Genomic DNA, 15708 nt, shown 5'->3' with positions numbered 1-15708 from the left:
CTAAATATATAATAAATAAGTATTTTTATATAGCTTTCCTCTATTATAGCCTTTATAAAAATCCTCTAATTTCTCTAATCTATAGATTATAGCTATTATAGAAATCCTCTAATTTCTCTGATGCCCTAACCCTAAGGCTTTGTGGGTAATCCTTTGTTCTGAAGTGCATTAGTCCCGTAGTGACTAACCTGATCCATTGGCTGTGACGTTCTGATTCTCTGACAATATAATAGTGAGCCATATAATCTCTAGATATAAACTATAGATAGATTTCTATCTATTTTATAAAAATAATTATTATTATAAATTAATCAAAGACTATAAAAGAGATCTGTTTTAGCATAATATTATAAAAAGGATAATTATAAGCAGATCTAGTCTCTTAGCAAAAGATTAAGACTATAGAGATAAGTATATAAAATTTTAAGGTATAAAAAATGTACTATAGTATATAATGCTTTTAGCATCTAATAATCTTATTTTTATTAACTATATTAGCATCTTATATAGATAATATTATTTAAGAGATTTAATTAACTATATCTTTTAATATAACTAAGACTATTATCTTATTATAATAATAGATTCTAGATCAATAGTCTTCTATAATCTTTCACTTAGTAATTATACATATTATATAATACACTAATTATAAGAGGTTAGGCTATAGTATATTATTTTCACCTTTTTTCGTTTTTACTTCATTCGACTTGAAAGTCCGAGCATTGGCTAGGCGTCTCATTTACATGTTAGTATTGTTTTGACTCCTTAGCAATATGCGTGGTTTTATAATTTGTTTTTTTTTTCTTTTTTGACCGGCTTTTTTGCTCCAAGCGAAATGCCATATTTTGAACGATCAATAAATAAATCAATGACCTAGGCAGCATTTCAGGTCGTCGACATACCATACATCCAATTCGATCACGTGACCGATGTTGAAGATGAGCGGTGACGACTTCCGCTGGGATTAATTTAGCTTGGATGCCTTTCCTCGTACTTTCAACAGCCAGACAGAGTCCTCTCTTGACAGCATGGCTACCAACGTGGATGCCAAACTGCTAAGGCAGACAAAATTTCCACCGGAATTCAGCAAGAAAGTGGACATGAAAAAAGTGAACATCGAGGTCATGAAGAAGTGAGTAGCAACTGACTGCGTGAAAGCTCATCCAGCAAGTACTTATTGCTTTAAATTCACAGATGGATTGCGGGAAAGCTATCAGAACTGCTTGGCGATGAAGATGATGTTATAATTGAGCTTTGTTTCAACTTGTTGGAAAGCTCACGTTTTGTGAGTGATTTAGGTATTTCTTCGCTCACCTGAGTGCATGCATGCTAACACATTTGCCGCTGCTAGCCCGATATCAAAGCCCTCCAGATTCAGTTAACCGGTTTTCTCGACAAAGATACAGCCAAGTTCTGCCAGGAATTGTGGAACCTATGTCTTAGTGCTCAATCCAGCCCCCAAGGTGTTCCCAAGGAGCTACTAGAGGCGAAAAAGCTAGAGCTGAGGCAGGAAAAGGTGTGTGGGATGATTTCGATTGATTCCTGTACAAGATAAGACATCATTATTGACTAATTTCCATTTAGCTGGACAAAGAAAGGGCTGCCGAGGAAGCGCGTCGGCGCAAGGAACAAGAACGCACCCGCGAGAGAGAATTAGAGAGCATCAGACAGAGAGAAAGAGCCGATCGAACCCGTGGTTTCCGCGATTATAGAGGAGGACGGGATTATGACCGCAGAGATGCCCGGTCGCCTCGGCGTCGCAGCCCTGACCGGCGCGGTGGTGCACCTTCGCGCCGAGAGTTTGATTCCTACGTACCGAGAGGCGGTCGACGTGATCGCCGGAATTCGAGTTCAGTATCTCGCTCATCGTCTTTTTCCAGATCCCCCCCTGGCCGCTCATACCGCTCAGATCAACGCAACAGGAGACGGCCACGATCCATTACCAGGTCACGGTCTCCAGAAGGAAGGGGATATGCAAGGAACAAGCGCCGAAGCTCGGCATACGGTGATGAACGAGAAAGATCTGCTGCCCGCAATGATTCGTCACGCTCACCTAGTCCCAGAAGATCCCGCCGACGCTATTCGTCCGTCTCTTCCCGCAGTCCGTCACGTTCTCCTGCGCCACGAGCTCGCAGAAGAAATTCTTCTTCACCAGTGTCTCGCTCGAGGTCTCGACAACCGGCTAACAGGAACCGTAGGAGGCGGTCGTCTTCTCGTCAATCGGAAGAACCAAAAATAAGTAATAATGCTGCTACAAAAAGCCGATCGTCCAGAGACAACCGCCGATTGAGTCGTAGCCCTTCGTCTAGGCGCTCCCGGTCTCGCAGTATCGTCTCTAAACGCAGTGCTTCCCGCAGCCCTAGTCCCCGAGGTGACAGGAAACGACGTCGTTCACTAGAGCGGTGGGCTCCAGCGGCCAGACGGCGACGCAACGATTCACCGGACTCTCCAAGCTCAGAGAAACACGCAACTTCTGCGGAGGCAGAGGATGTCAAGATGCAGGAAGACACTGAAGTAAGTACTACTTGATAAGACTTGATGATGCATTTTGTCGAATATACACAGCTATTTCCCAGTTCCTGTTCTGTTGATATGGCATCATTGTGTAAATTGGCTCATATATTTATCATTTGTTTCTCCCATTCAGGAAAACTGATTTGCAAACAACCAATGCAAAACAGGCCAAACCAACACGGACAAACAATAAATCGCGCCTCTCCGCAAACGAGCTCCGAGAGAGAGTACTGAAAGAAAAAATCAAGGCCATGCGTCGTAGAAGCTCGAATGAGAAAGCAGAGGACGTCGCCTAGGATGTCGGTAGGTTTTTGGCTTATCTGACATAGATAGCAGATACCTAGAGGTTGTTGCTTGAGGGCCGTACCATTTCCTTGGTCACTATCTCCATCCCATTCATCTCACAACTCATTTGACTTGACCTATTCTTTCAGTGGATACGGGGTAGCAGTGCTCGAGGAGAACGAGTCCACTGTGTACCTGCTCGCTTGGTTCATTCTATATATACTTAGGGACTAATTGATGGATGCATTTATATGGTGAACAGAACACTCAATATTAGGTTGATCCCAGATATTATTCCCTGCTAATCTACGGCTGTAGTCTAACTTATTACACTTGGAAGTTGGTAGTAAGATGAGCGAGGAAAATAGATTAACTCGACAAGGCATGAATGCTCTCCTCCCATCGCTTACCCTTTGAGACTTCCTGGCCACTCTCGAAAACTGCCCTCGGAGTCAAGTCTTTGCGTTGAATTTGTTTGCGGGGTAGTTAGTTCTCGAGTTTGACCATATGCCACCAGGGGTTCTCCTTAGGAAAACAATCGAATTATATAAAGCTATAACTTCTATCCTCGTTTGCCGAAAGTGACATGGTTGAAACATAGCCATGTCAGCGAGGAAATCTTGCAAATCGCCTTCTTGATCAGATGTTCCTTCTCATCTTTCATCATGGCCCTCATGAAAAGGACCGGGCTTTGTACCATCCTCCTAACCTCCGCAGCGGACTTGGCTCTATGCACACCGCAGGAATTATCAGAACAGTGGAAACTGCTCAGCCTCCCATCTTACCCCGTCAATTGACCTACTCTACGATGCTATTGTTCCTCGATGTCTCAGCGGCACTGGCCCAGTACAACAGCACTACTAGCTTTTGCAACGTGACTGTGACCTACACACATCCCGGCTGGAATGATACAATCCATCTCACCAACAATTTTCCCGAAAATGGCTAGAATGGACGTCTTCAAGGGAGGACATGAAAACAACCAGTATTCATCAGCTGTATGGGCGCAATTGCTAGATGGACAACTGAACATCCCACTATTTACCGATTTTGCGTCCGTTTCTTTGAACGATATTGCTGTGATCGGCAAGCAAATCTCCAGTCGATATTACGGCTACGGGCCGAGTTATTCCTACTGGAACGGCTGTTCCACTGGAGGACGACAAGGCCTCATGATGACGCAGAAGTATTCTCAAGTATACAACGGCATCTACACAGGGTCTCCGGCGATCAACTGGCCTGTCTCCGTACTGAAGCAAGAGTCTGATGAACCAGCTCAACCACTACCCGCCGCAGTGTGTCTTCGACGCCATTAGTGACGCTGCGGTAGAGGCCTGGGGATCACTGAATGATAGGGTTATTGCGAAACCAGGACAGTGTTTGTTTGACCCTGCTATCATGGTCGGGCAGAGAGTAAATTGCAACGGAACCTTGGTCAACATTACCAGCGACGATGCCACAATTGTTCAGAAAACATGGGAAGGTCCTCGGACTGCAGACGGCACTCCCCTCTGGTGGGGAATCAACCCAGGGGCTCCATTTTAGGGGCTTAGTGATACTAAATGCACAAATGTGAACAACTGCACGGGGAAGCCTTTTGAAATCAGCACCAACTGGATTCTGCTCAGGGTGTTGGAGGACGCGGGTGTTGATTTGAAGGCACTCACTCTTGATGAATTCGTGGGAATCTTCTACCAGGTCCTGGTGAAGTACAAGAGTCTTATTGGCACAAACAACATCGATCTTCACCCGTCCCACTACGCTGGCGGGAAGATGATCACCTGGCATGGGCTTGCGGACCAGCTCATCTTTCCAGGGGGCACTATTGATTACTATCGCAAGGTCCTGGGGTTTGATGACACTGTTCATGGCTACTATCGATTCTTCTCTGCACCTGGGGTAAGCACTGTGGCAATGGCGCGGGGGCGGTTCCGAGTGATCCCCTCGCAGCTGTCGCTGTCGTAGAGCAGGGCGTCGCTCCGGATACGCTGCCTGCTGTCACCACGGACGGCACGAGCCAGCGCAACCTGTGCATGTATCCTCAGCTCTCTTTATATGTTGGCGGTGATGATACGTCTGCGAATTCGTTTTGTCTGCAGATTGCCTGGAGATGATGTCGACAACATCATCTCCTACACGGACTTTGTCCTGAGTTCAAATGGAAGTGCTTTCCAGGTGGGTTCTCAAATGTCGTGACTACTCTATATTACCGTAATCATATACTACAAAACTTTGCATACTCGTTTCATGTCGTAGGAAATACTTGAATAAAGTTAGTAAAATGAGGTAAAATCACGGTAATCGTCGATACCCGAAGGATAGTTATTGTCAAGTCCTCGCCAACTACCTAGGTACCTATGAGTAGTTACGCAACACTTGATAGGCTTTTTTATAAGCCGATTCTGACTATGACTAGGCAAACCTGCCCGTCGGCATCGAAGTCGGCAGTTGCTCAGCAAAGCGCAGGCTAGACCGTGTCTGAGCCTAGGCACTGGCCCCGCATAACCCCAGACCCGCGCGTGCATCGGCTGTGGGGAAATTTTCTTATAACGACGTGTGTAAATAGTACGGTTGATTAGCGTGCCTATATAAGGTGTACGCTTCCCCCGATCCTTACTTCTTGAATACCAGTCTCCTGCTAGAGTGCTACGCTCCTAAAATAATCCGGACAAGCCATGGCGGAGAGGGTGAAAAGCGACGTGCACTTCAGTGCCTCCAAGCAAGAGCCTGGCTTGGTTGAGAAAGCTGAAGTAGTACATGGTTCTCAAGAACAAGAACCAGAACTGACCCCCCAACATCGAGAATATTTGCTCGAGCGTCATGGAACCATCGACCTTGATCCGTTACCTAGTATGGATCCCGCCGATCCGCACAATTGGCCATCATGGAAGGTGAGATAAAAATGTCTCGGCTACAGTAAAAAGATGGAATATGTAATCCATTATATTGATTCGATATTATTGCTACAGAAAAGTGCAAACCTCGTCCTCGTCGCCTTCCACGCGTGCATGAGCACTTTCACCGCCGCAGCCATCATCCCTGCTTACGAGGACATTGCGCTTGACCTAGGTATCTCCATCCAGCGCACGAGCTATCTAACCTCTTTACAAATCGCTGTGCTAGGTGGTGCCCCTCTCTTTTGGCGCCCGCTATCGCAGCGGTTTGGGCGTCGACCTATCTTCTTGCTCTCACTTCTGTGCACTATAGCGTGCAATATTGGGTGTGCAAGAAGTCCCTCCTATGCATCCATGGCGGCCTGTCGCGCACTGGGGGCATTTTTCGTTTCTCCTGCTATGGCTATTGGTAGCGGAGTTGTCATGGAGACATTCTTTAAACGACAGCGCGCACGGTATATGGGTATCTGGACAGTCATGGTTACGCTAGGGGTGCCCATGGGTCCCTTCATTTTCGGCTTCGTTGCTCAGCGGGTGGGATATCGTTGGATATATTGGGTGCTGGCTATCATAAACTTCTGTCAGCTCGTGTTATATCTCTTCTTGGGCCCGGAGACTCGCTATCTGGGTCCACACTCGGGTTCCTCCTCCTTCCGCTCTGAGTATCTGTCCATCCATCGCATTGATTCTACCCCGTTCTCGCTGGGGGAGATTGTCCACCCTCTGCGGCTGGTGGGCTCGCTACCTGTGCTGATTTCGACTGCAGCTTACTCAATGGTGTTCCTCTTTGCAAGTGTGTTGGGCTCAGTGGAGGTGCCGCAGCTATTACAAGTCAAATTTGGCCTGAATGCACAGCAGCTGGGCCTGCAATTTCTCGGGCTAGTCATTGGATCCATCCTTGGAGAGCAGGTTGGCGGTCATCTATCCGATATGTGGATGATAATGCGTACCAAACAATTAGGTGCACGGCCAGCACCCGAGTTCCGTCTTTGGCTGAGTTATATCGGGTATGTACTGACTATTGTTGGCATGGTGATATTTCTCGTGTGCACCCAGACCGCTCCCGAGGGCCACTGGACCGTGTCACCGGTTGTAGGCTTGGGAATTGCCGCGTTTGGAAATCAGGTTGTGACGACCGTTTTGACTACGTATGCAGTTGATGTGCACCCGGGGGACGCGGCGAGTATTGGGGTATTTGTGAATTTCATCCGTTCTGAGTGGGGATTTATAGGGCCGTTTTGGTGTGTTTCTCAAGACTGCCTTCTGAATTGGCATTGGATAAGGGACGTCGTTGCTGATTGTATTACCTTAGGTTCCCTCGCATGTTCGATGAGGTGGGCGTGGCGGCCAGTTCGGGGGTCATTGCGGCTTTGATTGTGGGAGTCTGTCTGGTTCCTACTGTCATGCTGCACGCGACTAGGGGGAGATCCACACATGTTGTGAAATAACTGGCCATAAATATTTTATGCTGTGGTTATTGGTATTGTCGAGCCCGAGCAGGGACTTTACAGGGTTCAATTGAGCACAAGTTTGTTCGTAGACAGTAGATATCATACGGTATGACTCTTCCTAGCTGCTTCCAATCGTATATCTGTTTTTAATTCAAATATGCAACAGCCCTGCTAGCCTTTCATAACTTCTCCCCGCTTTTCTAGATGGATTTTCATTTCAAGCGGTCTTGGATGGAGCGCCGCTTCATTATTCCATTCCGTCAGTCAAAGAGATATCCATCACAGGCTGAGCTTTCGATTTTGCTAAAAAGAAATTTTGTTTGCTCATAAATGATAACTAGTCTAGAATAAGTTTGATATCAAGTCCTACCCACTATTTCCAGGATATATATAATAGATGAGTATGATGTGTGACATTATCTTTGTTCCGGCTTATCCACGATTGCTGAAACGAAATGGTTGCTACTTGAAATGAGGAGGATCTACTTGTTGAGAGAATCTGAAGATTGGGAAGGGTAATCAAGCAGGCGGTAGAAATACGAAGTGTACTATAGAGTAGAAACTATACATTTTTGCATTCATATGAAGTAGAGATAAGTGTTGCTCGTACGCTCAGTCAGATTTTAGTAGGAAACATTAGATAATAGACATTGACTACCTGGGCAGTTAACTAATAAGACGAAATGCGGTCCTGGTATACGTATACCACGGTATTCTATACAAATAATACATAATATGAACAAGCAAATTGAATGAATGACAATCGATGTGCCGAAAACAGATGTTCATGCACTCGTATCAGCAGTGACTTCTTCAAGCGTGAGACACAAGGGCTCTCTTGGTGCTGTTGTTCTTGCAGTCGCAGGTTTCGCCAGAAACCCACTTGCCGAGGATGATTTGAATGTCAACGGAGATATCGATGCCGCTAACGCAGCCGGTCAGGACACCAACAAGTTCAGCAACGGCGTCGACAGAGACGTTGACAACAGCTTCACCGGCAATGGCAACGGCAATGACGCCCTTGACAGTGGCGCTGAGGGAGGCTGCAATATCACCGCCAATCCAGGCAGTGAGGGTAGCAATGTCGGCGGCAGCGAGGACAGAGACAGTGTCAGCAAGGTTTACGCGAACGTTCAACCAGACCAAGACAACGGCCTTGAGTTGGGCGGAGAGAGTGCAGCTGGAGTCAAAGAGCCATGCGGTGAGCTTGATCACGGCGTCAACGTCAAGGGAAAGGGCAGACTCGGCACCAGTGCAGACTTCTAGCCAGGCCTTGATGTCGGCGTCCAGGTCGGTTTGGGCGGAGATCCAGGCCTCAAGAGAGCTGATGTAGGAAGCGGAAACAATGCCAGAGACATCAACAGCGGCATCGATGGCGGCGCCAATGGAAGCAGAAATTGAGGCGGCAGTGGAGACGGTTCCGAGAGCTGAAACACCAACACCGACGGTACCACTGAGCCAGAGCTTGATGGCAGCCTTGAGAGAGGCAGAAAGACCGCATGAAGCGTCATCAAGGTAAGCGGTAAGAGCGGCCTTGACATCAGCAGATAGAGAAGCAACTAGACCACCGGCAGCGCAGATGTTAAGAGCAACCTTGACCTCAGCGTCAAGATCAGCGTTGGCGGCAATAAAGGTTTCAAGGGTAGCCTGGAGAGATGCCTCCAGAACAACACCGACAGCAGCACCGACAGAAACAATGCCCTCGACGTCAACGACAAGGTCACCCGCAGCAGCGATGGCAATGGCGAAGGGAGTCAAGAGGGAGATTTCAGCGATAACTTCGACATCCAACTCGGCGGAAGAAGCGCCATTGCACCAATCCTTAATGGCAGCCACGACACTTGCATCCAGGTTCACGGAGGCACCGCCGATCCAAGTAGCCAGATCAGTTCTGGCACTGACATCAATAACGCTGGCCTCTAAGCCAAGACTGGCTCCGACCCAGGCAGCGGCTCCCTCGGCAGAGAGTCCGTCCAAGGCAGCAGCTGGGTCGAGCAGGTCGACGGCTGCGGATAGCAATGATCTCTCAAAAACAGGAGCAGGGGCGTGGGACATGGGGGCAGGGCGAGCGATGGCACAAGTTGCCAAAGCCGAGATGGCGAGAGTAGCGAAACGCATAATGAAGGTAACACTAGATATTATCAATTAAGTAGATAGTAATATAAGAAATGATCGACGGGCAACAGCCAAAGAGCGAATTGAACTAGACGGTCAAACGAGTGAGGTCTATAAACGAGGGAAGTTTACTACCTTGATAGGCAGTAGAACGAGCGACTTGACAAAAGAGTGTGTGAAGAGGAAAGACAGAGAGGAGGTTATTCAGAGCGAGGCATTGTCTATATATGTTGTTCAGGGGATTCCATGCCTGGTCCTTCAGACAGAATTCTATTACCTGTACAGGTTTGGCAGAGCACGGAGCATTACCGTAAGCAGAAAAGTAGGGCTAGTCGGTTGGCGGTGGGGCTTGTTCGACACCCGTATTTGGAAACCACGAGTGGATCTTAATTCTGTTTATTCCATGGGTTTAAATGATAGTGTGGTTTCATACTCTGGGACTGGCCCTATCAGAGCGAGTGGATGCCCGGATAGAAAGAAACTGAGGATCTCTTTTCTCCTGATTGACTTGCAATTCCATATGGACTGAGACATCTTGAAACTGCCCTGCAGGGTTGAGCAAACAAGATTTAAACTTACAGATGAGAAGCAAGAATCAAGCGTGTTTTGGCAAGGCGGGTACGGAGTAGATGTTGTGTTCCATGTCTATTGTCTACTGTTGAACAGGTCGCTTCTCTCCAGTATGTATCAGTATCGGTAAGCACTATCAGCGAACGAGTTGAGTCTTGCTGGACTCAATTCTTAGGAGGCAGCCCCGCCCAAGGCCCAGAACACGCTTCTTTGCTTTTGTTCTGCTCTCAATTGCTACTGAGAGTGAGTGCTGGCTCTCGGAAGATTACTGATGCTGGCAGACCATTGGAATCAGAGTTCCCTTGGCTGACTCGCCGGGGAAGCAGGACCTTTGTCGATGCAGCTCAAAAGCACTTCCGGCGCACAACCGTTCATGGCATTGGTGGTGCCTGAGGCTTGCGTGGTTGAAGTGTAAGTGAGCAAACGCACCAAAATGCGACAGACTCTAACGCCGGCCGCTGCCGCCACAGAAAACAGTCTTGAGGCGCTTTGCTGTATGCGGCTTAGATGCCGATGGGCCTGGCCTAAGGCATGACTCCGATAGGCTGGGCGCGCGCTCGTCGTACCTGCACCCGATTATTATCAATATCGATAGCCTATAGTTATAAGTTATAACTTACTACCTATTAGGCGGTCGTGTGGACGAGAAGCTGATTGGTCCCCTTTTTGCGTTTACTTCTCTCCAGTCTTGCTTCAAGCAGCGAACCCGAAGGCACTTGCTCTGTACAGAGTATCGAATATTCGCGTACAGAGTACGGAATATTCTTCGGCATTTGCGAGCTGTCTGCCTTCTTAGTGCTTATTACTTACCAGCACTCCGGAATCCGTCCGGACCTTGTACTACGTACTGCGTACTGCGTACTTCACGCTGATGTCGATCTTGTGGGAACGGACCAGGACCAACGGCTTCAGTAGCATTTGTACCATGTGGACCGCCGATTGCTGCTCGTTTCGACTTTTGAGCCCGTGTGGGCGAGCTACTGAGCGTTGTAGCTCTTTAATGGCTACATTTGAGAGCTAAAAAGGCAGGCCGTATGCGATTGTGTACTATTTTCGGAAGAGTCAGGCGGCATAAATCTCCGTCCTCATGAGGACGTGGAAAAAGTGCGCTCAGTCCTGCGTACGGATCCTTCCGGCTCAGTGACAAGTCAACTCGTGAGTCGCCAACGGCTTGCACGCTAGGGACAGGCTTCGGATAACGGAGCAAAAGGGATGAATCAACTTTTGCTAGCTTTCCGAGTTTCCCATTGTGCCGTTAATAGTACACTGAAGTGAAAGCGAAAGAAATGTGGGCTTGCTCAATAGTCTTCTTTTTCTTGTCATGGCGTCCACTAGATTGTGACTTATCAGTCGACATTCGTAGGCAGCGTGCAGATCAAGTTAAGTCAAGAAGAGATACGAAAAAGCAAGCGACGCGAGCGGTCACGTGGCTGGGCCCAGAACGACTAAGCGTTTCCATGACAACATTGTTGACGCCTCGCAGCACGTGACTCGGGCGGCGCGCTAAGCAACATTGCGGGTTTCGACGTTGTTTGTCCATCGCCGGACCGCATAGCATATATTCTTAGCACCGACTTTTGGATACTCAACGGACAGCGCATTGGGGCCTGTGTATTTGGACTATGCGATAAAGGCGCAATTGGACGCGCTGAGATACAACACAATGGCCACCGAGGCTTCGCCAACTCCTATATCATCTGCTCACAGACTCGGCGGTGTGCACCATCGATTATCCCGGTCCTCACTTCTATTGCGACAACAGCAGAGCCGTACTTCACCTGCGACACAGAACGGGGCTTCTGTCAATGGACATGACACTAAGAACTACGATGGTGAGAGCTCAGACGATGAAGTGGTTCCCGAGCCCAAATTCAGTGCCTCGGTCAAGGCGCTATTAGAAGGAGAGGTTATGGATCCTTCACCACATCAGGAGACCAGCGCGAAGCGACATAGTAGTATCGCCACTAGAGACTTTGCATCTATGCGACCGGAAAGGCACGTCCGAGTGGCCTCTCCTCATGATTCATCAAATGGCAGTCCCGCTCCCCGGGTTGTGCGACTTAGCTCTGTCAGAGTTTCATCGTCCAAGGCTGAAAACTCCAATTCGGATGAGCAAAGCTACTTGAAAGATATGATTACGCCAGCTCCGCGAACACGCAGTGTTCGCATTACTGGCTCCAGGAGTGCTACACGTTCTCCACTTTCCAATTCACCAAGCCACAAGTCTTCCGGCAAGGCAGTGTCCAGCGGCCAGAAGTCTACAGAGGCTCTGAATGACGACGACTATGTCCCACGCCTGGGAGCTTCTTCAGTTTTGAGATCTCGTGCTGGCGAAGAGGCTGGCATGCATAGCTCTCTTCGAGTAAAGCGAGTTGGTAGACTTACCGGTTCTTTCTTGAATGGCCCCGCTAGACGGGGTGTTTTGCGCAGGCAAAGTGAAGAAATAGAGGAGAAGCCTGAAGCTGATGGCCAAAGTCCGGAAAGAGACGCACCAGAGAACCTAGGTTCTCTGCATTATGCCAGAGAAGGGAATGGCTCATCCAGTCGACCCGTTAGAACAGCGTCTTCACCGAAACTATCTTGGATAGACTCCGATCCACGAATTTTGGAAAAACCCGCACCAGCCGTTCCCCGTTCTAATGTAGATATGCCCTTCTCTAGGGCAGCATCACCCAAGTCCTCTCGCTCCAGATCCACTCCAGGGACAACCTCAGAAGGCTCTGTAAAGTCGGGAAGTGGAAGTGAGCAACCTCAATATCGTGTACCACCTCCGAAATTGCCTTCCGCGCAAGATCAAGAAAATGACCCTCCCCCTACTTTTAAAAGAGTCAAATCATCGGGACTCAGTCTTCTGGACAAGCCCGAAAAATATTCTGTTATATGTGACGATGATAACAAGGAACGGGAACAACAACAACAACAACCCGCAACAGTATCCCCTCGGAAACCATTGACCTCACGAAGTAACAACACACCACGTAAAACAGCTCCGCCGCCACCAAAGATGTCTGTTTTGGAAACAGCTACAGCAACAGGGGGCGCAGCAACAACTACATCACAGTCCCGAAAAAAGAGAAGTCAAGTGGTAATTAACCACAAAGGGTTTACTCGCATGGATTGTGTCGGACGCGGAGGCACCTCTCGCGTTTACCGTGTCATGGCTGAGAACTACAAAATATTTGCTCTCAAGCGAGTGAATTTGGAGGATGTCGATCGGGTTACTTTGGCAGGCTACAAGGGCGAGATCGATTTGCTCAAGAGATTGGAAAATGTCGACCGCGTTGTGCGACTTTTCGATTGGGAAATCAACTCCGAAAAACATGTTCTCAGTATACTGATGGAGATTGGAGAATCGGACTTGGAAAAGATTTTGACTTATCGGTTGAACGCGGATGATGCCGTGTTTGATCCAAGTTTCACACGCTTCTATTGGAAAGAAATGCTGGAATGTGTTCAGGCAGTTCACAAGTTCAACATTGTTCATTCAGATTTAAAACCGGCCAATTTTCTCCTTGTTCAAGGACGTCTGAAGCTCATTGATTTTGGTATAGCCAACGCGATACAAGATGATACCGTCAATGTGCATCGCGAGCAACAAGTTGGAACCCCTAACTACATGTCACCGGAGGCGCTTATTGATTCAAATGCGTCATCCGGTTTGCCGGCAAGCGTTGGGAAGATGATGAAACTCGGCAAGCCAAGCGATGTGTGGAGTCTAGGCTGTATTCTGTACAAGATGGTTTACGGGCAGCCACCCTTTGCGCGAATTGCCAAGTACTACGAACGGATCATGGCCATTCCCAACCCCAAAGTGCCCATTGAGTTTCCCCAGTTCGCCATTGGCGGCGTGACAGTGCCTCCTGGCTTGGTGCGAACCTTGAAACGTTGCTTGCAGCGAGACCAAACCCTTCGCCCGTCAATCGATGAATTGCTCAGTGAACGAGACCCGTTCCTATACCCGGAAGCTCAGCTCGAAGGAACAGTTCCCGTGACGCAAGAAATGATTGCTCGCATTCTGACCAATGTTGTGAATCACTGTCGAGTTCGCGGTGTACCTAGAGAGGAAGAATTGGCCGCATGGCCAGCTGGGTTCTTCACCAAAATCAAAGCGGCAGTTGAGGAGGAACATAGATAACAATTTCTTTTCTTCTCACACACCTTTCTTCTTCTCATTCTTTCCCTTCTTTTTTGGATTAACTCTCCGTGTAACACTTTTTGACTTGTTTTTTGCGTTTAAGCGTCGCATTACCCTCTCATTTCTATTTCCCTTTCCTTTTCATTTGTTCTTTTCGGGCAGCATGGATTTCTGCATACCGGCGGCATAGTTGGAATGTTTGGCGTAGGCTTGTTTGCTCACTGTGGACTACTTGATGATTCTATTCTGTGTTAATATTTACGAAGCTTGTTGGCCACACAGGGGTGTCAGCTTTGCTTTTTTTTTTTTTTTTATTTTAATCTGTATGAGCTACGTTTGTCTTTGTCATCTTATTCTGTTCCTGGATTGTTGATAGGTCAATCAATCACTCACCTATTTGAAATAACTCGCTTGCCCTAATCGTATCCATTTTATTGCAAGTCTTGGTATATCCTCCGCAAATCGGCACACTAGACATTATTCCGCGGCGGTCTATGACTTTACCGGCCGGCGACGGCAAACATACATCTCCGCATCCAAGGTACAATTTCCTCGGTATCTCAGTTTGTACCTTACATCTACCAATTCACAAGCAAGACTCAACCTTCTCTCTCGCAATGGCGTCCTCGCTTAGGAACACCTGCCGCAAAATCATCTGCATTGGTCGAAACTATGCGTACGCAAGGCAATCAAGACCATCTAACTTAGTACCGTACTGACCGTCAGTACCATTATAGAGACCACATTACAGAACTGAAAAGCGCAACGCCCAAACAACCTTTCTTCTTCCTCAAGCCTACTTCCTCGCTTCTCCTGCCCGGCCAAGGCCCCGTTCTTCTTCCCAAGGGCGTCAATGTGCACTATGAAGTCGAGCTGGGTCTCGTCATTGGAAAGACTCTGCGCGATCTAGACCCGGAGGACCACAAGACTGCTCTCGACTCTGTGTCTAGTTAGTTTTCCTTTTTTCTCCCTCATCTCTCTTGTTTCGCCTGTTTTCGCATACCGACAATAATCTGACTTGGGCAACTCCGTCGCGCAGACTACCTCCTAGCAATAGACATGACAGCGCGTAACGTGCAAGACGAGGCCAAGAAGAAAGGACTCCCCTGGTCAATCGCCAAGGGCTTCGACACATTCTGTCCCATATCCGAACTGATCCCGAAATCCGCGATTCCGGACCCGCACAACGCGTTTTTGCGACTTTCCGTGGGCGATGAAGTGAAACAGGCGGATTCTACTAATTTGATGCTTTACAGGATTCCGCGCCAGTTGGCGGATATTTCGCGGGTGATGACGCTCGAACCGGGTGATTTGGTGTTGACTGGCACGCCCAAGGGTGTCGGACGGGTTAAGAATGGGGATGTTATGAGGGCTGAGATTGAGGTTGATGGGAAGAGGGTGGAGAGTATCGAGGTTGCGGTTAGGGATAGGTTAGAGGGGAGGTATGAGTTTAAGGAGACTTGATCTATATTTGTCAATTGAGCTAAAAGGGGTTTCATGATGAATGAGTTATTATTGTACATATAACGTGAGGAACTTCCCATGTTTATACTACGGGCGCCTCAATCAAACAGAAGACGCAGAACAAGTTATACCTGTTCCTAGGTATCAGTTGGGCCAAAAAGGGTTTGCAATGGTTGATTTATATATAAAACGTGAAGGCCTTCCCATGTATAGGTATACCACAGGTCACTAGAAGTATGAATAGCGGGCATTAGTGAATATGAAGATTTTAGCTAGT

At 47.9% G+C, this 15708-nt stretch overlaps 6 protein-coding genes across 6 annotated transcripts, besides 1 other annotated feature; 5 read left to right on the top strand and 1 right to left on the bottom strand.

The window, feature by feature from the left end:
* Positions 1-231: part of a repeat region (Identified by RepeatMasker using a combination of RepBase library and repeat library created with RepeatScout) that runs on past the window's edge.
* Positions 232-1031: 800 nt separating this feature from the next.
* Positions 1032-2532, top strand: UA08_06754 (hypothetical protein; the record flags this gene model as incomplete). Its single annotated transcript, XM_020269066.1, has 4 exons — positions 1032-1135; positions 1198-1288; positions 1355-1519; positions 1588-2532. The coding sequence occupies 4 exons, from the start codon at positions 1032-1034 to the stop codon at positions 2530-2532; spliced, it is 1305 nt and encodes a 434-aa protein (XP_020118401.1).
* Positions 2533-3743: 1211 nt separating this feature from the next.
* On the top strand, positions 3744-4767 carry UA08_06753 (hypothetical protein; the record flags this gene model as incomplete). The annotated part of the gene is made up of 3 exons (XM_020269065.1): positions 3744-4049; positions 4099-4316; positions 4431-4767. The coding sequence occupies 3 exons, from the start codon at positions 3744-3746 to the stop codon at positions 4765-4767; spliced, it is 861 nt and encodes a 286-aa protein (XP_020118400.1).
* A 710-nt stretch (positions 4768-5477) lies between these two features.
* UA08_06752 (hypothetical protein) lies at positions 5478-7144 on the top strand (the record flags this gene model as incomplete). The annotated part of the gene is made up of 3 exons (XM_020269063.1): positions 5478-5693; positions 5772-6937; positions 7009-7144. 3 exons carry the CDS (start codon positions 5478-5480, stop codon positions 7142-7144), a joined length of 1518 nt encoding a protein of 505 aa, XP_020118403.1.
* An 816-nt stretch (positions 7145-7960) lies between these two features.
* Positions 7961-9265, bottom strand: UA08_06751 (hypothetical protein; the record flags this gene model as incomplete). The annotated part of the gene is made up of 1 exon (XM_020269062.1): positions 7961-9265. One exon carries the CDS (start codon positions 9263-9265, stop codon positions 7961-7963), a length of 1305 nt encoding a protein of 434 aa, XP_020118402.1.
* A 2230-nt stretch (positions 9266-11495) lies between these two features.
* Positions 11496-13967, top strand: UA08_06750 (hypothetical protein; the record flags this gene model as incomplete). Its single annotated transcript, XM_020269061.1, has 1 exon — positions 11496-13967. One exon carries the CDS (start codon positions 11496-11498, stop codon positions 13965-13967), a length of 2472 nt encoding a protein of 823 aa, XP_020118405.1.
* Positions 13968-14584: 617 nt separating this feature from the next.
* Positions 14585-15431, top strand: UA08_06749 (putative hydrolase; the record flags this gene model as incomplete). Its single annotated transcript, XM_020269060.1, has 3 exons — positions 14585-14643; positions 14705-14916; positions 15007-15431. The coding sequence occupies 3 exons, from the start codon at positions 14585-14587 to the stop codon at positions 15429-15431; spliced, it is 696 nt and encodes a 231-aa protein (XP_020118404.1).
* Between the last annotated feature and the right edge of the window lie 277 nt (positions 15432-15708).

This window comes from Talaromyces atroroseus (genome assembly GCF_001907595.1).
Source record: "Talaromyces atroroseus strain IBT 11181 chromosome Unknown scaffold_9, whole genome shotgun sequence".
Taxonomy (NCBI): Eukaryota; Fungi; Ascomycota; class Eurotiomycetes; order Eurotiales; family Trichocomaceae; genus Talaromyces; species Talaromyces atroroseus.
The sequence above is the reverse complement of the archived record's forward strand: the minus strand, read 5'-3'. Positions and strand labels throughout refer to the sequence as shown.